At 39.2% G+C, this 26,190-nt stretch overlaps 1 protein-coding gene across 1 annotated transcript in view; it reads left to right on the top strand.

Annotated features, from left to right (window-relative positions):
* Positions 1-18,528, top strand: part of LOC102253624 (XK-related protein 4-like) — a gene marked incomplete at its 5' end in the record, with an annotated part of 206,679 nt that extends 188,151 nt beyond the window's left edge. Inside the window, 2 exons of the mRNA XM_005857326.2 lie at positions 6,083-6,282; positions 18,473-18,528. Coding sequence (XP_005857388.2) covers positions 6,083-6,282; positions 18,473-18,498 — 226 coding nt within the window. The remainder of the gene's footprint in view (positions 1-6,082; positions 6,283-18,472) is intronic.
* Positions 18,529-26,190: the final 7,662 nt, after the last annotated feature.

Below are 26,190 nucleotides of genomic sequence, written 5' to 3'. Positions count from 1 at the left end.
TGGTGCACGAATCCATGCATCAGGCCTCTAATATGCATATAAGATCTTTGGTTAATCTCTTCCCCCCTTCCCCCTCCCCCCTACCCTCTGAGATTCATCAATCTGTTCCATGTTTCCATGCCTGTGTGCCGAGTGTCTGCCCCCTGGTGGTCAATGCACATCATAGCTACCGGTTGAACGGTTGTTTAGGCTTTTATATATATAGATGAGAGTCAAGATTAAAAAGCACATGAAGCAATTTGAAGTTGCTTTGGCAGTTGCTCTCAAGAGCTGAGCAAAGGAATCAAAATACAATAGAAAAATTGGGAGCCATTTTGGGGTTACTGAGCATGAAACTGAGATGATGCCAGTGATATTTTTGGAGGCTTTATGTCCAGAGGAACAAAGTGCACCATCGGGGTGCTGCTGTGAACCTGTGATATAACTAGGGGGAGGGTTTGAGTGTAAGTGGTTTACTTGAAGACAATTCTAGGAAGTGCTGGTAGTGGGACAGGGCAGGTAAGGCAGTCAAAGAGTGTATGTTATTGAGTAGGTTACCACTGTGGCAACTGGGACTCCAGCCTGCCAGGGAGTAGAGAGCACATTTCAGATTATTTAATGTGAGGCAGCTAGAATATTTATCCTCCTACTCCCCCTTGTTACTGGCAGAGGACAGACCCAGGACATTAACTCCTCAGCCTTGCTGCCCTGCATATGAGAGAAAACCCTTAGCATGTACCAGAGCATGTGTGACAAGGGGCCATGGGCTCACACTTGCCCTGAAGGTGCCTTAGATTCTCTGTGTTTACTCTCCTTCCTTTCAAGTTAAGGGGCAGCCCAGCCACTTCTGACTACTTTATAAGTAAGAAGTTTCTGAATATAACTGGTTTTTGCCAGCATAGTCACTGAGAAAAAGATGGTTCAACTTTTTCTTAGGAGTTTGAAATAACCCTGGCACCTTAGGCAGCCAACCCTCGGCCCCCTTAGGTAGTCTTCCTTCCCCACTCCAGGCCTTGGGAAGGGACCGACTTCCTAAGAATTCACACTTCCCCAAGAGAAGCTGGATTCCCTGCCCCTGGAGTCACCTCGTATATTTAGGTATGGTGCCTTTGGAAGGAAAACCCCTCTCTTGATGGGCATCACACTCATGCCCAGTGAGATGACATGCCAAGCCTATTAAGTTGGCACAATTTCACTGAAAGGGTGATCTCATCTTGTCTTGTGGCTTTAAATACTATAATGCCTCCCAAATCACCCTGAGACTTTTTTTTTATTTTTTATTTTTTTATTGCTTAAAGTATTACAAAGGGTATTACATATGTGTCCTTTTTTTTCTTCCCCGCCCTTGACAATCCTCTGGCCCCTGAGACTTTTGAAAGAGGAGAAAACATATTAAGGAGATAAAAGTTTCAGAACATAGTCCTTTATCAAATGTAAGGGGTAAGAGAGGGATAAGATCCTAGCATGGTCCCTAAACTTCTGGCTTAAATGCCTGAATGAATGGTGGTGTGGATTATCAGTATAGGAGATGGGACAAATTTAGAGGCAATAAGGTGTTTTGAATATTTTTGTTTTCATATACCTGTGGGAAATGTGGAAAGCAGATGGACATATGTGTAAGCAGATGGACATACAGTTTTGGATCTCTGGTGAGGGTTGGAGTGGGAGATACAGATTTGGAAATCACCAAACAGGAGGAGAAGTCATAGGGTTAACAAGATCGAACGTTGATAGAAGAGTATTATCAAATGAATTGTGTTCCCCAAAGGTGTTGAAATCCTAATGCTCTGTGCCTGTGAATGGGATCTTACTTGGAAACAGAATAGGGTCTTTGCAGATGATGAAGTTAAAATGAGATGTTAGGGTGGGTCTTAATCCAATATGACTGTGTTTATAGAAAGGAGAAATTTGGACACAAACTGACACACAGAGAGAGAGAGAAAGAGAGAGAAAACACCACATGAAGATAAAAGCTGAAATTAAGGTGATGTTATCTACAATCTAAGTAATGCCAAGTTTGCCAGCAAACCAGAAGCCAAGAGAGAGGCACTAATAGAGTCTCCTTCACAGCTCTCAGAAGAAAGCAACCCTGCCAACCCTTGATCTCAGACATCTAGCCTCCAGAATTGATGGGCAATAAATTTCTGTTGTTTAAGCTACCAGTTTGTGGTACTTTGTTAAAGCACTCCTCGGAAACTAATAGAAACAGGTAAAGAGGTAAATGCATGGAAGAGTGAATGATTATTGGTAATGATTGAACAAATACTGTCAGTTCAAAAACAAGTTTGCCAGTCAGAGAAGCCGGAAAGGCTATTCCTAGGCAATTCTAAGAAAAGAACGAGCTTGTGAAAAGACACAATTATAAGAAAGGTAACACCAGCAGCTTGCTTTGGGCTGGTCAACAAGCAATAGCTGTGGAGTGGTACAGGAACATGGGTTTGTTCCTGTAAATTTCACTGTAGCACACTCATAACTACTGATAGAGAGAAATCAAAGACTCAGAAGAATGATTAAATCACTTTTGTGTTTTAAAATGCTACTGTTCTGTAAATATAGTGGCAATGGCAGCAGTTTTCAAATCTACTGAAAGTATCCCATTAAAATAATCAGAGCAAAACTAAAGAATCATGGACAATCCTATATAATAAAAGCATAATATGCAAATCGACCGAACGGCAGAACGACCAGTCGGCAGAGGGCGGGCCGGCCAGCAGACGGCACCAGGCCAGCCAAGGCGCCTGCCAGTGGGCAGAGGGAGGAAACAGCTATCAGCGACCAGCAGTGGCAGAGGGGCAATTGGGGGGGGGGGGGGCTGGCACCGTCCCCTGATCGGCCTGTCTGGTCACCTCCCACAGAGGGAGGCCGGGTGGCAATGGTGGGGTGATGGGGGTGGCGCTGTCCTCTGATCCCCTGTCCTCGCCTCCCGCAGAGGGAGGCCAGACTGCAGCTTAGGGAGCGGGCCTAAGCCATCAATAGGACATCCCCTGAGGACTCCTGGACTGTGAGAGGGCGCAGGCTGGGCTGAGGGACGCCCCCCTCCAGTGCACAAATTTTCATGCACCGGGCCTCTAATGTATATAATAAAATTTAGTGCTGAGATTTGCCCTTAATTACCCAGGAACAAATTAGTGACAGCTTATAAGAGCCTCGTGATATCAGCAACTACACAGGGAGAGGCAGAGGGAAGGCCTTGAGATGAGGAGAACCTCCAAATCCCCAACAGGCACTCACTGTAAAGTGCATTGGGCCAAATTAGAGGAGCAATAGAGACTAGAAGTGTGCTCTCAATGATTCAATGCAAGAGTGAGCCAAAGGGGACTGTAAGGCAATAAGTGTTTATGCTATTAAAACTGAGTCATCCCTAACAAACTGAAGAGCCTTCCACAAGCCTCCACACTAAGGAGAACCTGCAGGAATGGATTTCAAATTGAACAAGACAGGGACAACCACAAGCAATGAAAGAAGGAAGGGGAAGGGGAACAGAGGCAGCTGATCTCAGAAAGTTAACAAGGGATGTTGTTTTTATCACTTCACGAGAACAAGGGAGGAAGGCCTCTGAAGTTTTGACACCAATAAAGCTATCCTAGCCCACTTAACCTCTCCTGAAAGTACATGAAAATTAAATTAACTAATTTTTAAATTAACTAATTTTTAAAACTTGTCAACAAGAGAAATGTCAAAATTATTATGAGAAAAAGGGAATAAGAAAAATAGTGATTTTTCTACAGATAATGAAAGTATACCAGAAAAACACATGTAGAAAACAGATAAAAACAAATATTTCAAAATGACCTGGAATAATTTAAGAAAATTATAAAAGCCATTAAAGAACAATACTGTATAAGTCATAATTAGAAAAAGTCAGAAAAGAAATGAGTAGAACCCAGCCAGGTTCGATCTCCAATGGGGGTGCATATGGAAGGTAGTTGATCAATGATTCTTTCTCTTTCTTTCTCTCTCTCTCTCTCTCTCTCTCTCTCTCTCTCTCTCTCTTTCTCTTTCTCTTCTTTCTCTCTAATAATCAATAATAAACATATCCTCAGTTGAGGACTTTTTTTTAAAAGAAATGAGTAGAAAAGCTAACATTTAAGCAAATGATATAACTCAATATAGAACTCTCATTTTTAAAAACAATTAGGTCAGAAATGAAAATTCAACTCAAATTTTGACACTATTCAAACACCACAATTTGAAGATTCATAAAAGATGAAAAGGAGGAAAACATTTTATATGAAAATCAATTTGAGATTAAAAATATTCAGAGAAGCTAATAGATATAGGAGATACAGAAGATAGAACATAAATAAATAGGAGACCCCAAAGAAGAAACAAAGCAATGGATTTAAGAAGAAATATTAAATACTGTAGCTCAAAACCACTTGAAACTGCATATTAAAACTTGAAACTACAGATAAAAGATTTTTATCAGACTTTCCTACAACACTTTATGCAATAAAGTAACAGATTTAACATGCTCAAATAAATAAATTGCAGATCTTGGATTTTGCATGGCATATGCATGGATTTTACAGCTATCCAAATGGACCCCCCAATGAAAAAGTTGCCCAGGCTTTTCTGCTTTCTCACTTCCTTGCTGTATCCCTACTATTATTCTTCTCTCTTGGCATCCAAGAGCCTTTGTATTGGGTAGGTTCAGTTCTTTCACATATCCTAGAAATGGGCACCAATCTCCAAGTGAAATTCTGAGACGTTAGGGTCTACATTGTAGACCCTACATAGCAAAAGAAACCTTATCTTCACCCAAGGCAAGATTGATAACCATGTGCTGTTATAAACATGCAAGAACTCAGAGAACAGTATCCCTGTGCACCTTTTTAAAAGATCGACTAGAGAATAAGCTTCAGACAACCAAACATACTGTAAAGATTTTGACATAAGGGCTGCAGAAGTAGTCTAGCCAATAAAAAAGAAGGGTGATAGATTCAGAATATCAGTATTTTCAATCCCTAAAGAGTGAGTGGACCGAGGATATGATCATTTGTGGATGATGACACCATAAAAGAGAACATTAGTGCCTCCTCAAGAAAGTACCCCTCAAGGAAGTCCTCAACATCACCCGCTAAAAACGACCAAACTTGAATCTGATCAGAATTCTAATACTACCCACATGAAGAAAACACAAAGGAAAGAAACGTTAACCACACCACACAAATACATTCATCAAAATCAAGACAATAAAAAATATGCAAGAAATGAAAAAAATGGAAGGGGAATTCATGGTGTAAAAAAGACTTAAGATACATATCAAATACTCATCATGTGTGGGCCTTGTTTGAATTGTATTTCAAATAAACTGTAAAAAAATATAATAGGGAAAAAATGAACACTGAGTATTTAATAATATCAAAACTGTCCTTATATTGTAAGTATAATAATGGTATTGAATTTTTGTTTGTAAATTTTCTTAATAAAATACTTACAGATGAAATAACATGTCTGGGAGTTGCTCCAAAATAATCTGGTGGCAGGGAGTAAAAATACAAAGGAAAAAAAGATTGGGAATGTATTGGTAATTACTTAATCTAGACGAAAGGTATAGTGATTCAATATGCTATGCTTTTTCTCCTTTGGCATATGTTTGAAATTTTTAATGGTAAGTTTTTAAAAGGCATAAGGAGTATTTACAAGCCCATACATTCTAGTCCTTAGACTTGCGTTGTGCCCAGGAGAAATCCATCTTCTGAACACTGCTGAGCACATAGAGAAACTGACCCCAGTGTGTGTGTGTGTAGATTTTCAAAATAGCAAATATCTCTTTTTTTTCCAATTTATTTTTATTTTTATTTTCTTTATTGATTAATCTCTTCTACGCCCAAGTTTCTAACACATTTCACCTCACTCCTCATATTGCAATTCAGTGAAATGCTTTTATTGAGGACTAAAATTGCAGTGACTTCTCAGAGTGAACATTTAAGGATAAGGGAACTCAAACAGTTAACTTTGGGCCTGAAAATAAGCCACTAGAGTAATTGTTTCTTGTGTGTGCTGGCATATGGTGGCTTGCAGAAAAAAAAAAAAGCCTTGGTGTTTGAATTATAAATTATCACTCATCTCTTTCTTGTTCTCCATGTTTTCTTTCTAGATATTTCCACACAATATACTTAGGTATTCGAAGCCGACAGAGTGGGGAGAATGACAGATGGAGGTTTTACTGGAAAATGGTGTATGAGTATGCAGATGTGAGTATGCTGCATTTGCTAGCCACCTTTCTGGAAAGTGCTCCACAGCTGGTCCTGCAGCTCTGCATTATCGTACAGACTCATAGCTTACAGGCCCTCCAAGGTAAGGGCTTGCAATTTGGTTTCTGAATTTGGGGAAAGACTGACTGGCTACTTTTGTCACATCCAAGAAACTGTTCTAATACCCTTTGTTGATACAGGCCATGGTGCTTCCGTTATATGCCTGCTGTTTGGCACTGAATTTGTGAATGATGCATATTTTGTTCTTGGCCATCACTTGTCAGCTCTAATTTTTAGAAAGACATTTGTTTTGGCCTTCAAGTTGCCCTCTGTGTAGGAAAAATGAATTTTATGATTTTGCACTTAGCCACTATGAAAATACAGTTAACTAAGGCTTTCTGGTTTGTATGCTAGAGTAATATTTCTTTTACAAGTTGAATAAGAGTCATAGCTCTTTCTCTCTCTCTAATATCATCTATCTATGCATATGAATATTAGGGTAATCTCTACAATTTTCTTTTGACTTTAAGAACCAGAGATTAAAAGAAAATGGTAGGGATTAGCTTAGTATTTTAAAAAGGACACCTGGGGGAAAAATGTCAATATTTAACGATATATTGTTTATACTAAGTTTTATCAAATGAATCTCATTATCAGATCAATATTTTCATGTTTTGCTGTGTTGTTTGATAATCTCCTCAGTAGTACTCTCCCATTTATGACAGATTTGCTCTGATGTTTCTGAGGGCCTGCTGCTCAAATCTTTTCTAGAAGCAGAAAGATTAGACAGACCAGTGGTAGACAGGTGGATAAATAAGTAGATGGATGATGGATAGGTAGCCATTTTCTATAGAAAGAGTTTCCTGGCAATGTGATAATCCTATAACTTAATAGATGTTATTAAACAGTTCACGCACTATGCTCGTTTTGTTTCCATTTCAGCAGAGCTTGCTGAGACTTCCTCTCTGCACACACATGTCTGGGCCATGCTCTAACTTGAGACTTGATCTGGTTGGTCTGGGGAATCTCTACAATAATAGCGTTATAAATGTTCATAGCAAGAAGCACATTAGCGTAGGCTGAGTGCTTTAAGTAGGGAGTGGGAGAGGCCTATTATAGGTAAAGGAAGATGGAGGGTGCGCTGTAGCCAGTGACCCATTTCTTTATGAATTCCTGGTTCAAGCCTGGCTCCACGCTGAAGTAGCTTTGGTCTAGGATGTTTGAAGAAAACTCCAAAAAGATCCCTGGGGTGTGATTCTCAAATGTCAGAAATCAAATTGGAAGAAAGAGAAAGTGGAGGGTTTGAACAGAAATAGAAGAGAAAATGTGGGAGAAGGCAAGGCCTATCAATTAGTTGTGAGTGGCTATGTTTAGCAGTGAAAGCTGCACAAGGTGGATCTGGCTTTGGTTTTCTCATTTCTTGCTGTGAGATCGTGTGCAAGTCACTTAACCTCTCTGGGCCCCACTTTCTCAAATGTAAAGGTCACAAGCTGAACTAGATGACCATTCTTTCCATCTTTGCATCAATAAATGCCCAATAAACTCATAGTGCCAGGCATGCATTAGAAAATGGTCTGTAAATGAGCATACAACTTGAAAGGCAACATCAAACAAAATCTCTGTCAAAGAATCCAGCTCTCATCTCCAGAACAACTTGGCCACTCCTTAGTATAGTTGCACAGTGAAAACTCTCTGGAAAAGGAAAACCCAAGCACCAATGGAGCGTTGCTAACCACCTTCCTGTGGCCCAAGAGTACTGAGTGTCTCTGCTAATTGTCTAAATGATTTAGAAAATTATGAAGAAGTTTTTATCCTAAAGAGGGTGGAGATAGAGGAGGAAAGGCAAGAGAGAGTCTAAGAAAATGAGATCATCTTTCATTTTGAAAGTTTTATGTAAAATTTTATACAAAAAAATAGAAAAATGATAACCTTTAGTTTTTATCAGACTATTAACCCAAAACATGGGCATCAAAATGTATGTTGCTTGGAGTTGTGGCTCTTTCCTGACACCACATATTCCCAAGTTACCTGCTAAGCTCACATTTGCATCAGGTTTGCCATAGACTTTGGGAACCAGACCTCATCCTTGGCCAAGGCAAGCCTTGATGTCAAAACCAGAAAGTCGTAGGGAAATTATGTTTCATATCACTCCCGTGGTGGTCAGACAAGTTGATGCAAAGATCTCTAGGATCAATGCCAGTAATGAAGCACACGGTGAAGAACAAGCTCGCTAGGTTAATCTCACGGCTGCCATTTTTTAACAAGGAAGGTGGGCAGAAAGTTGTATTAAAAAACCAAAGAGTGGAAATACCTGACAGTGAACAACAACAACAACAACAACACAACCTCCTGCAAATGACCTCAGGCAATGCTATAGGAATCCTTTTCCATTTCGAAAAGAAATCTGTCTTCAGAAAGAGCTTCTAAAATCAATAATCCTCCTCTGATAAATGACAAAGGAACGAGCTTATAAATTAAATTGATATGAATGATAAGATCAGAGCTATTCCCCTCCAGAAAAAAAAATTAATGTGATGGAACCTAGTCTAACTTATATTTTCATACATCTTTATGGTAAAAGATGCTTGAGATTTATACGGAAAAACACAGCTTGTGTAGTGAATACCAATAATCAGCGGCATGACACCTGTGGAGAATTTGCAAATAGCTCTGAATTAAAATCTCTAAAATATTCTTATTTAGCAAATGGAGAGCGGTCCTAGGTCTGCAAGTCATTTTCGTATATGACTATGCCTAAAATTATTTTTTAGGATAGAAAGAAAATTGCTTTTTTAACTTGACTCTAGCCATCTACTACTCGCTGAAGGACACTCTTTGAAAACCAATAAGAAAATCAAACAGGAAATATGACATTTAAAAACTTTTCTTTAAAAATTATATTCTTCTTATGGAAGTTGATGTAGCTCTGCAATATACTGTTAGCTGTGAAAATCTTTTCTCCGCTCTCCTTACTTATTGAATAATTAAATCAGAGACAGCTCCTTGTGCTGCAGGCTGACAGGTTCCGTGGAGAACTGTTCAAGTATAATTGTTTCTCAGTTTGTACTGTTCCAGGAAGGACAGATTGGTTCCTGTTCTGAGACCAGCAATCAGGGAAGAGCGGAACCTTGAATGTGAATGCAATTTTTTTTCATGCCACACTGTCCCTTAGACATAACTGCTGCATTTTCCCTAGGAACATCCAACTCTGAGTATAAAGAACACTCAAGGAGGTCCAACAGTCCATGCACAGCTAAGACGGCACAGTAGATGTTACAGCACCTGGTATAGCATTCTCTGTGATCAGAGAATTTCCAATTTATACTTTGCTATGGTTTTCTAATCCAATCCCATATCCCCACCAGAAGTGGGGGGGAGTGGTGAAAGCAAAGGAGGGAGGGAGCAAGAGAGAGAGAGTGAGAGAAAGAAGAGAGATTGGGGTTGGGGGGGGGGGAGACTGCCTGGTAAACAGAGATGGGCAATGGAACTCCCGTTAGTCTCCATGCAGAGGACACATCACCAGGAAGATGTGGTCCAAGACCTGTCATTTCTATTTTCAAACAACATCTCAGCCCCATCTAGGACCTTTGATTTTATCTAAACGGTGAAAGCAAAGATAGGAAGATACGCACCCACGTTCTATAGAGAGCAGGTACCCTACCTGGCTTTTGCACAGCCCTCAGAATCTGTAATGAGCAGGCTGGACTAAAGGGCTTCTAAAGTCACTGTTAGTTTTGTGAGTGTATTCTCTGAACATTCAGTTTTGATTTTGTAGACCCAGCCTCCTATAGCTGACAGAGAAGATACTGACTCATTTACAAACAAGAGCCCACACATCTCAGCCCCATCTAGGACCTTTGATTTTATCTAAATGGAGAAAGCAAAGATAGGAAGATACGCGCCCACCTTCTATAGAGAGCAGGTACCCTACCTGGCCTTTGCACAGCCCTGAGAATCTGTAATGAGCAGGCTGGACTAAAGGGCTTCTAAAGTCACTGTTAGTTTTGTGAGTGTATTCTCTGAACATTCAGTTTTGATTTTTGTAGACCCAGCCTCCTATAGCTGACAGAGAAGATACTGACTCATTTACAAACAAGAGCCCACACAAGCATGTCAAACTCGCGGCCGGCGGGTTGCATGCTGCATTATTTAAACAAGGCATGCGGCCCACCGGCCATGAGTTTGACATGCTTGGAGGCTTTCCCTAGCAATGTAGCAGCGCCATGCTCCATGTGGTCCATGAGCGTTCTCCACAGAGCAGCCTGGGAAATGCTGTGCAGGACCAGGGCATGCCATGTAACCTTCACAAAGAGTGTGTGCAAACCACAGTCCAGGCTGCATTTAACAGCCACCTGGCTCTGACAGACAGGTGTGCATGCCCATCATGCAGAAACAACCCTTCCTTGTAGCGGAGCCATCTAGATAACACAAAAGAAATCAGACCGTTACCAGATGCGAGTGGTTGCCAGTCTACCAGCCCAAATGTTTCCACTTTTCCCTGATAGCTCTAGTTCATTTCCAATCTCCACCCTTTCTTACTCTCATTGGAAAATCTCATTCTGCACTCTAAATGTATTTCGCTGTCATGTGTAGAGTGAGTTATGAACAAATGCCTTCCCACAGGAAGACTTTGCTGAGCAGGAAAACACACTTACACCTACTTCTATTCTGATTTCTTCGTATTCTAAAAACTCGCGTGTTGCCCCTTTTGCCAACAGTTTATTGTGAATAATGTGTAAGAGAGAGAAGAGAGGGCTGAAAGAAGTTTCTAACTATTCTTGCCTTGCATCCTGTGAGACTGCCGAGGAAGTCAGAGTTAAAGGGGCTGTCCCCATACTTGTGGCAGACACTGTCCCAGCTAATGAGAGTAACTAAGACCCCCTGAATGCCGAGGAAGTCAGAGTTAAAGGGGCTGTCCCCATACATGTGGCAGACACTGTGAGAAAACCATCTCATTTGTCATATCCTGATGAGGACTTTCAAGACCTAAATCATTGGATTTAGTTATTCAACTTGGTAGTAAAGCAGGTAGAGCCACACCCAGCTACCTTTACTTGTCTCAGGTTAGAGAAGAAACCCAGCTACCTTCAAGCCCAAGTCCTTCCATCTCTGCCCCATCTCTGCATGTGCCTGAGTCCGTCCACCTTCCACCTCTGCCCCCTCTCTGCATGTGCCTGAGTCCGTCCACCTTCCACCTTTGCCCCCTCTCTGCATGTGCCTGAGTCCACCTCTGGATTTCTGCTGGGGAGGAAAAGGGGAGTGCCAGTCTATGAGTGGGACGGTGTCCCTTTAGATCTGCCTGCTTTGCAGTTGCTATTTTTATTAGTCAATTAGCACATTTATTGACTGTCTATTGTGTCCATGATGGTGTGTGAAGCTCTGCAAAATTTGCCCTAAAAAAGTTCACTTCTTATTAAAACTTTATTTGATATGCTAAACAACGTGACAAAACATATTTAGAAACACTTAATTTATCTTGGTGTGTTCCAAAATGAGCTGTTCCATTTTCTACATGGAATAGTGCAAAATGAGAGGAGCCCTGAGGGCATATCTAGCTCACCATCTTCCATGAAGGGGCCACACAGCCTTTGCTTAACAGCTCACTATGGGGCAGTTCTGACTGAATCACAGACTCTGTTGGAAGGGACGGTAAAGGGCAGCTAGCCCATCACTCTACCTGACACATGAGTCTCTGATCAATTCCACCTTCACTACCCACATGCAACCGCAGGTCCACCATCTCACCAGGAAGGCAGCTCATGATAACACAGAGGGTAAAAGTTCTCCCCAAAATATTGTATTTTTAACACTTCTACATATTTGGGATAATTTGAATATTAACTTTTTATTCTCTATTACACCTGCTTTTGAAGATAAATAGAAAACACAAGTATGCAAAAAGAGAAAATAAAATCACCTTCCTGCCACTCAGAAATAATAAAAATCTTGCCACTGAAGAGTAATTAAGGATGACATGTATTTTATTGCTTACAGTTATAAAACTTCTTTCATGTTTTAATATATTATGTTAAAATAGAATTAAAAATTTTTTGACAGCACATCATGAGCATATGCCACAACAACATATATAATTCTACATCATTTCTAACCACTCCATAATATACCAACGTATGGATTATCCTTTTCCTTTCAACTAAGTCCCTGGTTTTGAAATCATAAGTTATCATCTATATTTTCTATAATAAATAATATTATGATAAACACATTAAGAACTAAGTCTTTGCAAATATCCTTAATTATCTTTTCAAAGGTAAATACCTAAAAGTGTAATTATTAGATTCAGGGACAAGTCAGGTTTGAAGGCTTTTGATCCATAATGTCAAACTGCCCATTTTAAAGTACATTTCTTAAGAAACATCCTACAATGTCTCACATTTCTGGTCCAAATGCACAGGGGGTCAGTGAGGGCAATATATGTGACAAGGACTGAGGTTGGGGCAAATCTCTTTAGATTTGGGAAGGAACTCTTAATGGTACCTATTCAAATATGAAGGGCTTAATTCTAAGAAGTGTCCTAATTTCTTCCCTTGTAACTTCTTTGTATCTGCCTTTACATAATTGATTAAATCTAGTCTATTAAGCAGCAGTATATCATTATTGATAAAACAAAATGTTAAGAACAGCTTCACCAGAGACTGTTGATTTGAGTCAAAATATAAGGAAAGCAGAAATAAATTCCTCAAAACTTAGGACAAAATTCTGACTAAAGAAAACCTGTAAGGAGCTAAACCACACACACACACACACACACACACACACACACACACATACACACACACACACACAAAATGTGAAATAGCAGCCTCTCCATTGGACAGTTGTGATTTCTTTTGGCTTTGTAAATATGTTAAATTCCGCCCATATCTTTCAGTGCAAAGCCCTGTGGGGATGCAAGAAAGACAGCCTGTCCTCCCTCCCAGGTGCTGACAAATGTAAAGGCACACAAACAAGGGTCATGCTAGTGATGATGCTAGCACTCAAAGGCTATTACACATGCCTTCCTGATAGCATGGAACCACCATACTTGGCACATAGTAGGCAGCCAATGGATAGTTGTTAAATGAAAGAAGAATGAATGCCTGCTATGTGACAAATCGCTATGCTAGTTGTGATTGATTTAAAAAAAAATGGCATAGCTCTTGCTCTCAAAGAATTTAATCTAATGGGAAAAAAAAGAAGACCAAAAATATTTATTATCACTCACTGTGCTAACAAATCGCTATGCTAGTTGTGATTGATTTAAAAAAAATGGCATAGCTCTTACTCTCAAAGAATTTAATCTAATGGGGAAAAAAAGAAGACCAAAAATATTTATTATAACTCACTGTGCTGTGTTCTAATGTTGGCCATGTTAAGGCCCTTTGGTGACACAGAATGAACTCTTATGGAAAATGATATAGAGAAAGTAGAAAAGCCATGCATTTTGAAAGAGATGGATGTCAGGGAATGTTGGAAAATCAGGAAAGTTTTCATGAAAAAGGTAGCCTAAGGACTGTGTCATCAGGCATTTTGAAAGAGATGGATGTCAGGGAATGTTGGAAAGTTTTCATGAAAAAGGTAGCCTAAGGACTGTCTCATCAATGAAGCCTAACATTTTGTCATGTACTGTAAGGAAAAGGAGCAACATAAAACCAGCAAAAAGAGGCCATTGGTTTGGTCTACATCTAAGTCTGTTCAGAAGTCCTGTGATAATAGTGTCCTCAAAACAACGGGATAATTTGTGTTATTTATAGCATATAATAAGATATATTCCTCATACTTGAAAGATCTCTCTAGTAGGGTAAATCCTTGCACATATGCTTTTTAAAAAAAGCACAATCTATTTTCCTGTATTTCTTACTTTCCAGCCTGTGTTTTGTATTATTCAATACGTGGGATTATCAATTAATAAATCAGTAAAATAGTAAACCACCAGTCTGCTTGATCAGTACGTTAATGAAGTTGAGTTTTAAAAACTCATCACTTTCAACAACTTTGTAAGGAGAGACTTACAAAACTGACATGGTGTATTGGCCATATTGCTCTATCATATTGAAAAGTATTGGCAGAATAAACAATGAAGTGTAATGGGGTAATGATAATATTGATCTCTTCATTGCATATTCGATAGCCTCTGAGTCATGATACCACCCCAAGTTATACTTAGAAGAACAAAAAAAAAGATATGTGGGAAGAAAACTAGGGAAATTTTCATACAGATGAATATTAGGTCATAAATAAATATCGCAGTTAGGATCATAAAAAAAAAGAACAGAGAGAAGCTTCATTTGCTTATGATTGATTCAAGTGCTTGAAATCAACTCTATATGGTAGATCAGCCCTCAGCACAGCTGTGAATAGTTTTGAATTTGAATCATTTTGAACATAATATGAAATAAGGGCCTATTTTTAGGTTCTACTTAATTATCTCCAATAATCAAGTACACATCTTGGTATTTTTCCACTCACTATTTCTTCTCTCTCCCTTGCTCTTCTTTCCTGTGAGATGTGAGTGAGCTCAAAGGCATGTTCAGACATAGGAACATGTGTGTGAGTGAACAGATAATGTAATTAATTGCACATGCATAGCTATGGAGGGGAGAGACCTGGTGAAAGGTTTTTGTTAACTAAAACACTAAGTTAAAATTCAAATTTTAAAAATCTAAAACACGTTTCCAATGATGTAAACAGGAAACAGATACTTTGGTACAACCCTGTTCGGAACAAAGCACACATAACGGACTGTCTGCAGTGAGGAGTGTCCCCAGACACTCACTGTTCCTTTGTCTTTCTCATGACTTCTTTCTTTGCCAACCTCCAAGCTCCTCATATTTGAGTAGTTTTTCAGCACTTTCACACCTTCAAGGAAATAAGCCACGTTTATTTTCCATTCACCTGACCTTTATCCCAAACTCAGAGCAGGTTACTTAGACTGAATATCAACATACTTTGACTATTATTTCTAAACACTAAGAATAACTACTGTGAATAGTAATCAAAATGCTCCCTGAGCAGGGTCAAGGTGAGGTCAACTTAATAAAAAATTCAAAAATGGCTAACTGTGCTAGTTCCCCAACCAGTTTTTTTCCTAGGAAGCCACAGATAGTCACGTGATCAGGATTTTCTGACCCAATTCTGGTTGGGTGAGTAGATGAGCAAAGCTCCCACAACCAGGTAGATAGTTTTCACTATGAAACTACAAAACCTGTTCTTTATAGATAAACTTTGCCATCCTAAAGGGTACCTTTTGTTCTAGAAATATATTTTGCATTTATTAGGCAGATTGGAGTTAGACTGAGTTTTAAAGCATTCCTTAGACACATAAGCTAATATTTTCTTGATGACTCAGCAGGAATAAAGAACTGGGATCATTTCCTGTTGAATGATTCAGGAAAGCCTTTTTTTCCTAATAATTGCTCATGCATGGAGTGTGTATGTATGCAACAGATCTAGAGCCCTGCATACTGTGGGAGCCAGATGTCAGCAGGAGGGGGGAAAGAGACTGATTTGATTGGTATGTAAACGTTCCTTGGAATAAAACCACATGGAGATTCATTCCTCAAAGCTCACAATGAGCCGCTGATTGCTGAAGGACAGAGCCTGCTGAGCACACTGCCTGCCTAAGGTTTTGTCAGCATTTTCATTGTGAACCTAAATTTTCACAGCTTTCCAACAGCTGTAGAAAAAGTCTGTGAGACTAAGAAGACTCCAGAACTCCAAAACTTTCTAAACATCCACAGTATTATCCATTCAAACACTTGGACAATTTCATAGGGTCTGAAGTTCTCAGGGTAGGATTGAAATGTAGGAGTTTGCCATGTGTAGGCTTCTATGAAGGCAGGTACGTATGTACTTCCAGATTTTTGTTAGCTGAAACACGAAGTTAAAATTCAAATTTAAAATATCTCAAACACATTCCCAATTATGTAAGAAGGAAATAAATATTTTTAACATAGGCTTTTGAACTAAATGACAGAAAATAAATGCACAGATTTTAAAAACCAAAATAAAAAAGTGAAGCAGCTACCAAAATTATTTAAAGTACATTTCATGTTGAAATGTTTTACGGACACAGAAGGAGATATTTATTTCAAATTCAACGATGCTAGAAAATTTTGTGGAAGAAGTATTGGACCTTAAAGAATGAGTGAAATGAGTTTGGATGTAGAAATGCTTGGGAGGCAGATCTGCAGGGCCCTGAGGAGGAGTCAGAGCATCGGGCACGTCTGTAGTAATATTATCGGTGGAAGTGGGGTAGCCCTTTCTCCCACTGAGTCCTGGGGCTGGCGTCCTTACGATAACTTGAGAAAAAGAATTTTTTGAGACTCAGACAGGAGGATGAGTGATTTCTATTTGCATGGAATTACATCTCTGCATGTTGACTCAACTTGAATCCACTGCCACCAATCCATTTACTTGCCATATTCTACTCTCCATATATGTCTTTAAGTACATTTTATTGTGAGTATACATAGTGTCTATGTGGAGTTCCAAGGAGAAGAATAAAATACTCTTCAACTTAAGAAATTGAACATTACCAGTGTTTATGAAGTCCCTCCCTCCCTCCACCTCATCCCCATGGGCAACCACTTTCCTGAATTTTAGGTTAAGCATTCCCTTGTTTTTCTCCATAGCGGGTTACCTCTCCTGATTTGCAATATTTCTTGTAATATGAGAGCCAAATGCACAAGTGTTCCCTGAAGCACAATGGATATTTTATAGCTCTCATATAAGGTCAGAATTTTAAAGCCATAAAAACAGCCAATTAGGCTTCCAGATCAATCTTGCACTTGCACCCATTAGTCCCTTTGACTTGAGATGACACCATTGTTTCTGACCATTAAGAACTCATGCATTTCCACATCTTTTGATGATGTAAATTCGTAAGAATAATGAGCTCCCTTTGGGGATTCTGTTTCTCAAACCTCATTGCACTATTTCGTATTCTACTTATTTTATTGTGCTATTGTTTCAAAACCAGGTAACAACAACAAAATCAGACTTTTCCTCTCTCCAAGCATTAAAACTGTTTACTGGGGACAAACAAGACAGTTGTAATTTCTATTCCCTGATGAAGACAATATCTGATTGGTACCATGGCAACATGTTGCTTTGAGCATGGAGTAGGTACTACTCACACACAATCTCACTCACAAATTTTCTTTATAAGTGTTAGGAGAGGTGTGATCTTCTCTTAGAACTCACTAAATTAAAAAGGCTGAAGAAAATCTAATTAGTGTTTCCACAAATGCCTTTCTGGGGTCTGATAATATCAGGTTACTGTTTCATATTTGTTTCCTGTCGCCACCTGGTGCAGGTGCAGCACATAGATGTCCCAGCAAGCACCAAGGAAGTGGAAAATTATGGCAACACCAGGGCATGCAGGCACGATAAACTCATTGGTTCTGGAGTTTATCTTTGACTTGTGATATTTCAGGCTGTTGAGTTTTCCCCATCCCTTCCTTTTCACCTTCCTTCTTTCTTTTCTTTCTCGAGGGAAGAAACAGTGATGTATTTCTAACGAATTCCATGAGTTTATTTGGTCGTGGACTCTTGGTGGAAGGCGAGGCATGTGTGGAGGCAGAGAGTATATGAGAACTCTTCATACCTTCCAGTCATTTGTGCTGTTAAATTAAAATTGCTTTAAATAATAAAGCCTACTAGTATTTGTAAAAATGGAGAAGAGATGGCCACCAATTTTAGAAACCCTATACTTTCCTAAGACGGTATAAAATATCTCAGCACTTCTGATGTGAATACTAATGAGTTTGTGAGAAAAAGATTACTTTTGATGTCTAATGGGATGAAGATAACTTGCTTAAAAATTTTACAAAAATGCTTAACTTTTTTTACTCATAAATGCATACTTTCAAAAAATATTAAGGCTGAAGGTACTTTGCACTAAAAATATAGGTCAGTGAGCCGAGCAGAGTCTAAGTGTCAGTAGCTGGAAGATTTCTGAGGTTTAAAAATCCTCTGGGACAACAGTGAGTTTACTAGTAAGAGACAAAAGCCCAACAAATGCAGTGAGCATTGGCTCTGGAGGGCTTGAGTAACCTGAGGCCAGACGAAGGACTCCTGGGAGGCCAAGTTAATATTTAACTTCAAGGTTAAGTAAAATGAGTTCAAATTGGTGGACTGCTGAGCATCCTCCAGCCAGACAGGAGGTTTTGGCTCTTTGTCAACTTCTTTATCCTAAATGACAAAGAAAGGGAATTATTATGTGTCTAATGCTGAGGTTTGATATTTCAGTAGAACTCAAAGAATGACTGTATTTAACTCTATTCCAACAGGAACATGCAGTAATGAATGGAAGTAGTCATTGACCTGGAACAAGATCACTTTGAACATGACACTTACATAAATTGGCAGCATTTATTTTCAGATCACCACTTTTTAAAAGTGGTTGTGAATATATCTTAAAGAATAAAGTGCTAGCTTCTAGATTTTGAAAAGCACAATAAAATATGATACTGAGTTACTGAGGGGTGGTATATTTTGGCTGATATGGCTGAGGTGGTTTGCTTTAGAGTTTATAACAATAAAGGTAATCAGGTGATGCTTAATGTTGCCAAGAGTACTGCAGCGAAGCCTTTGGAAGAAGAAAGAGAGGGCATTTGGAAGGTCAGAACTTCACTTCTGAAAATTTCAGTTAGGTATTGAGTCCATTGACACTTATAGCATCCCAACGGTAGAAAAATTAGTCTATAAAAAATTGTTTTGTTATAGAAGGTTGCCCAACTAATACCAACTGCTAGCTTACACTGAGTGGCCAGATTATTATGACCACGCCATCAGTACTTCATTGACACTTCCAAAAATACTGAATATTGAAAACTTCCTAAACAAATACTCTCAAGGTTTTATTATTATTATTATTATTTGCACAACTAATTCACTTCATTGTACTGATGGGGTGGTCATAATAATCTGGTTGGTCATAATAATCTGGCCACTCAGTGTATATTCTACAAGGAAATTCCATTTATAAACACTATACTTTTTAACATCTTTTTCTATTTCTTAGTATTTTATTTTAATTTTTTCCCAGGTACAATAGCGAGTTCTTTTCTGGTTCCTCAAAGCTTACTCAGTATTTTAAGTACATGATCTCATTGATTCCCCAAATATTCCAGTGGACAGGCTGAATGGTGGTGGAAGTCAGATAAGTACATGTATACACCACAGGGCAAATGCTGAAGCCTAAACAGACTGCAAGCAATTGCATTCACCCAGCCTTTGATCTACCTAATCTGACCAGAAGAGGATTTTTTTACATATCTCAAGTCTCTGGCACATTTTCTGATCCTCAGACACACAGCAGAGAGCTATAGGGCCTGCTTACGGGAATGAAGAGGGACACGAAGGAAAGTAAATCATTTAATCAAGTGTAAAGGGGACCACGGAGACACTCAGGTTAGGCATTTTAAGGATTTGAAAGAGCAGAAAGTTTTGGTTTGATTTTTTTTTTTTTAGGTAATTGGTGCTATAACTTGGAATTTGCTAAGATAATGTGCGTTAAATAGTTAACATTTTTGAAATGATTTTCATTTTCCTAATAATTAGAACAATGATCTAATCGTTGCCCTATTAATTTCATTTAACCCGCCCAGTGGCCTTTAAAGTTCTAGTGTTATCCCAATTTTATCTGAGAAGATTGGGTAGGCACTTTATTATTCCAATGTCAATTTAAAAAGGAGACATATGTACTACTATTTGTAATACTTTAAACAATAAAATTAAATTAAGAAAATAAATAAAAAGGAAACAGAGGTGCCGGAAAATAATGTCTAAGGTACTAGGAAGAAGGAAGGACAGGACCAGGATTCAAATTTAGTCAGTCTGGTTGCAGAGACAGCACATGTGCCCGCTCCACTATACTTCACACTATATTTCCCCATAAAATGTGTCACATTCTGTCTTATATTATCACATACAATCACTGATGGGAGGAGTCAAGTGAGACCGCTGAGTCCTAATCCACAAGTTTCTGCTGCAAATCGTCTTTGTGTTATTTTGGACATGCAGAATGTGGCTAGAAAGTGTAATATTGGGAGGGAGAACTTTTCAAGAGGAGGAAGCAGCCCATGTCGAAGCACAAGGCACGAGGCGTGTTTGAGGAATAACAAATGGTGCTACGTGCCTGGAGGTGTCCAGTGGAGTTGAGGATAGGAAGTCTTGAGCTAAGTTTGGAAAAGCAAGTAGGAGTCACATCTTCCCTCGGGCAGAACAGGCATGCGCACAAAAGTTTATGGAAACTACTTTTCTGGAGGATAGGTGAGTGTGCATTGGGAAAACTGTGCAAGATATCAAGTTTGTTATTTATTTTACATTAGCTTATTGACTGTGTCTAACTTGTCAGATCCTGATTAGAGTGAGAAAGAATGGCTGCAGGGTCAGAACACAAAAGTTGTAGAAATAGTAGCCTTGCAACTCCCATTTGACTGATAAAATACTTTCACCGAGGGAGCAGATAAAAGCCAAAAAATAGGATGAGAAATGGCAATTGCAGATGAGGCTCTGTGCTTTTTGCTTTGTTTGCTTTTAACTGAACCATTGGGTAGAATGACTAAAAGAATTAGGGCTATTCTAACTGGAGGAAAAAAAATCCCTAAAACTACTGAGGCAGCAAAATACTGTGGAAACATATACCTACAAACTAGTAAACAGAGAATTAGGCATAATGACAGTAAATATAGGCTGTTGAGAAAACCAATCAAAGCCAGTAGCAGAGAGTGACTGAGCAATGCCTGTGAAACCATCTATCAGCCCACACAAAGTATGTTTATAAGTAAGTCTGAGTCAGTAGAAAATACACCTAATGTACAAATTTCAAATAATTTACATCACCTCCAAAACAGATTTCATGGCTTAGTCATGGTTAAAATACACCAGGGACTTCTTTTTGAGAATTACTATCATCACTGGTGACCTCATTACAATTTGAATGTCCTCAATACAACAATTTTTGAATGTCCTTAATACAACAATTTTTTAATTTGACAGTATGATTTTTGGAAAATGTAAAAATATTACAGAATTATGTCTAGTAAAGAAGAATGCTCTAAATTTATAATGCAATGTGGGGTCAACCAGAAATTGTGATTATAAAGAAAAAGATAGGTGTTATTGACTGAAACTCCTTCTATTAGAAGTTCTGCCTACTGTTTGGCCAAGTCTTTCTGCATTTCCCATAATATTCTACTTGAATGATAGAAAATATTTCAATACTCTAAGCTTAGATACTCTAGGCCCATGTGATTGATTTTCATTTACTATTTACTAGCTCTGAACCCTGGCCCCTTTCCATTTCAATCTGGCAAAATCCATTAAAAGTTTGTTCAGATATTACCTCCTCACTGTAAAGCTTTCTCTGACCCTCAGTAGAACATGAAACACATATCCACTGGTGTCTACCTTTCTTTTCCCTTCCTCTCTAAGCTGTATGTTTCTTGAAGTCAAGAATCATGTTTCATTTGTCTTTGTACCTGGAGTTTCCAGAGAGTACATAATAAGTACACAATAAATATTTGCTGAATAAGTGAATAAAATAAGCCAACTCCAGAAAATGTTAAGCAAAGTTGCATCACAGAAGAGAGGAGATAGAACAACCTCCTTAGCAAATTGTTCGAAAAATCAGTGTCTATCTTTGATGTATACCTTGGCATATTTGTTAAAAAGAAATGGTCCATTTTTAGTTTGACCACTTAGAAAGTACACAGCCTTACTGCTGTACATAGTGTGCCTATCCCATTAGAAAGAACCAAGAGGAGAAGCATTTCATTGTACTAACAAAAAGAATCCAAAAAGAACTATGAATGTGATAGAAACAAAGATATAATTATGCCTTCATATTCTGTGTGCTACCTTTGTTTTCCTCTATCGGCTGCTTAGATATTGCATATGTACAGTATTTTAAAATTCTTTTAAACCACTTTATCTAAAAAATATTTTTTTAAATATTTTTATTGATTTTTACAGAGAGAGGAAGGGAGAGGGAGAGAGAAAGGGAAACATCGATGTGAGAGCGGAACATCCATCAGCTGCCTCCTGCATGTCCCCTAACGTGGATCAAGCTCACAATTGGGGCATGTGCCCTCACCAGGAATAGAATCAGCAACCTTTTGTGGCATGCAGATGTCCAACCAACTGAGCCACACCAGCCAGGGCTATCCAAAGCATATTTAAAGAGATTCTAAAATCAGAGCAACTACTATCTGAAATAGAATACACCCATGCCTAATGAAATGTCAAGACATCAAAATGCTTATCCATTTTATAGGACTACAGAAGAACAAATAATCACCAACTTAAGCATTGAGGATGCCAAATTTAGTAAGGTTCAAATCCATAGAGACCACTTCCTAGGATTAGGGTATGTATTGCATCACTGTGTTTCAAGTTCATTGGGCCTCCTCTGAGCCAGCCCCAGAGAGCCCACTCCATACATGACCTTCACACATGATGCAGGAATGCCTGACAGTACCCCCGAAGGGAGTTATGGCCCTGATTTTTCTCATGGCTGGTTGTCTCCAGTAGCCAATTAGCAGACCTCACAAAAGAACTGATTAAAGCGTTTTTGTAAAAATCCCATCTAATGGTCTGTATATAGCTGAACAAAAAGGCATTCATTTAAATAATGGCCAGGCAGATTGACATCTTTGCAATATGTGTGCCCACTTTTTAAATTGTGATCAATAAAAAGTTTTCTGTACTGATGAAGTCCCACCCATTAGTGCCAAAATGGAAGTCAAGGTGATTCCATTTATGCTGCCCCTATGGCAATTTGGCTTTAATATATCATGGGATGTAGAAGCAAAGATGAGATAAGTATGGAACTAATAATAATTCTTTTTAAAATAACCTCTGGAACCCTATATTTCACAATGAGAAGTGAAAGTACAAACCAGTGGAATTAATGTACCTTATTATAAATCAACAGGGCTTGCTCTTCTAACATTTACTTTATTTTTTTAAATCAATTTTTCAATTCTTTTCTAAGAAAATAACTTAAACTTTATTATAACATGTATTATATTTTCTAGTCCCTCCCTCATAAAAAAATCCAGATTTAACACATACCATTTAGTAAATATTAACAACATAATATGTCGCATGAAATATCATATGAAGTTACAGCAACTTGAAATCTTGGTCTTAATTTGCCAGTGCTTTTGCTGGATTCTCTGTCTCTTTCCCTCATCTTCACTTAGACTTCTACCTGGTCTGTCTCTGTTGGTATCACACCTGGCCTTTAGACTCCACTAATTACTCACTGATTGCTCTATCATTTCTGATAATACTCAGTGGCATAAATTGTCCATGGTCTGACCTAATTAAAATTGTACCCCTTTGAAGGGACAGGACGTTGTCAATCCTGAGGCTGCTCTGACCCCAGGAAGGCTCTTCTCCGCTGTTTCTTTCCTTGGTTCTCTCTGTTCAACTTCTAGATGATCTATCATTTCACTCTTCCTATAAAGTGTCATAGATCACCTTCTTAATTTCTCACCATTTAGATCTCCATGGTTTTTGGCAATGCCCTTAAGCATGAACTTCTGCATACTCTGTTTCAAATAAAATCGGTCCCTTTTCGGCAAATACACTGGAGTACTCATTCTGTTCTTAAGTCCTACCTCTCCCCTATTCATCTAAAAATAAAAGACCAAATGAGAGGCAACAAGCATTTATTTGAGATAAAAAAGAATTGCAATTTGGGGAGCACAGATTCAGGCAGAAACCCAAATAGTGTCCTAATTACAGGGTGAAGTCAAGGGGTTTTTATGAGAATAAAAAGAGAATAATTACATGAATAGAAGAAAGAAATTTCTACTGGTACTGACAAGCTGTATTACTTTTTTGCTATAGATGACTGGTTACTGATTCTATGAAAGACTGTCCATAATCAATAGTAATTGGGGTGAGGATGTCTGCTTTTCCTGTTGACTTTACAATTGTTTATAAGACAATGTTGCTAGGGCCCGGTCTAAAGGTTATTTTGCCCAGATCAAGAGCAAGACGTGCAAGGCAGTTCCCGAGTAATGGCTATTCTTGCTCCATTTTAAAATGGCTCCACTTATGTCACCTTTTCATACCCCCTAAGCATAGTCTCTATGCCACTGAACCAAGCTGGGACTACAGTCAGCAACCCATTTTTCTCAGAACAAAACCCCTGCTCTAATATTGGAGTTCTGGTTAGATATAGTAGACCCCAGTCTTCCCAGCTGGCCCCGCCCAGCATAGAACATCTGTACTATGGGGCAGGGAGATCAGGGCCCAGTATTTTCAGCCAGCCACATCCTTGCAAGTGGGGGGTCAGTGGGGAAGAAAGCCCCATCTTTATGGCTGTACCCAGCTGGAATAGAGCTTCTGTAACACGGAGCTGGAAGCTGGGGGTGATGCCAACAGCCTATCCCTCCTTGGGTGAGACTGTAGCTCTAGACTGAGAGAAAGGACAGGGAGCCACAGCTTCTCGGCCACACCCACCCAGAATAGAGCTTCTGTCACACTGAGCTGGGGGAAGGGAGGAGTGAATGTGAGCACATTCTGGCTCAAATATAATAGTGTCTTGCCGTTTTCACAGAGATTTAGTAGATTTTCATGAATAGATGCTTCCTCATTTGATGTAGTCCCTTAGGACAATTTTTGGAGACTTTACGTTTTTTAAAAAAATAATTATTAGCATTTAAAAAGCTGTTTCACTGGAGGGAGGGTGTGCTGAGCTCCTATCACTGCCATTAGGAGTCAATCTCTCCTTACTTTTAAAAATTCTCACAATGATGCAATCTGTTTACCTTGTTTGCATTGTAGGGTCAGAAGATTGTCATTTAATATTAACCTTTATGTTGCTTTACAAATTTTAATATATGTGTTCAGGCATCTTAGTAAGATAATTTTCTTTAAGGCCAGTTATATAGCTCTCATTCTTACTGGAACTTTCTCAAAAGCCTTCTTCTTGGGGGGGGGGAGCAATTTTTTACTCTTAAATTTTCCATATTTGACAGGCTTCCTTGGCTACATCCACCTCATAAGACAATGAAACATAATGGCTTTTATTAATCCCATGTTAAGACCTTTCAGCCTTGGATTGCACTCAGGCATTTCATAGCAATTACTTGATTTCCATTCATAATCTCACCACAAAGATCTCTCTTATGAGTTGAATTGTGACACCCAAAATTCATATGTTGAAGTCCAAACCCCCAATACCTCAGAACATGACCTTCTATAAAAATAGGATCTTTGCAGATGTAGTTAGCTAAGATGAGGTCACTAGATAGGTCCTAATCCAATTATTACTGGTCTACTTTTAAAAAGCAGCAACTTGGAAACAGACACACACACACACAAAGTGAACACCGGGTAAAGATTGGAGTTTTGGTGCCACAAGCCAGGGAACTAGCAGAAGGTGGGAGAGAGGCCTGGAATAGGTCCTTCAGAGGGAGCATGGCACCGCTGACACCTTCGTCTCTGAATTCTACTCTCCAGAGCTGTGAGACAATAAATTTCTGTGGTTTAAGCTGCTTAGTTTGTGGTGCTTTGTTGTGTAGCTCTAACAGACTAATACAATCTGCATACTGATGAAAATGATTTCTTGCTAGCTGATGTGTCACTCCAAGTCATTGTAACTTACTCAGAGTTTAAATAATGTTCAGAACATCCAAGATTATTATAAACCTAGAGACCCGGTGCACAGATTCGTGCACCAGTGGGGTCCCTCGGCCTGGCCTGTGGGGATTGGGCTGAAACTGGCTCTCCAATATCCCCCGAGGGGTCCTGGATTGCAAGAGGGTGGTTCTCGGGTGACACACCTTGGAATCAGGCTCCCTCCTTTCTGGTTCCAGGTGCATCACCTGAGAACCTCAGCTGCCAAGTCACCGCAGCTCGGCAGCTCCTGCATTGAGCATCTGTTCCCCTGGTGGTCAGTGTGTGTCATAGCTACCAGTCAGAGCGTCTGCCCCCTGGTGGTCACTGCGCATCATAGCTACTGGTCAGATGGTTGAACGGTCGGACG

Source organism: Myotis brandtii, unplaced genomic scaffold (genome assembly GCF_000412655.1).
Source record: "Myotis brandtii unplaced genomic scaffold, ASM41265v1 scaffold1102, whole genome shotgun sequence".
In the NCBI taxonomy this organism is placed as follows: domain Eukaryota; kingdom Metazoa; phylum Chordata; class Mammalia; order Chiroptera; family Vespertilionidae; genus Myotis; species Myotis brandtii.
This window is presented reverse-complemented; position numbering and strand designations above follow the sequence as displayed.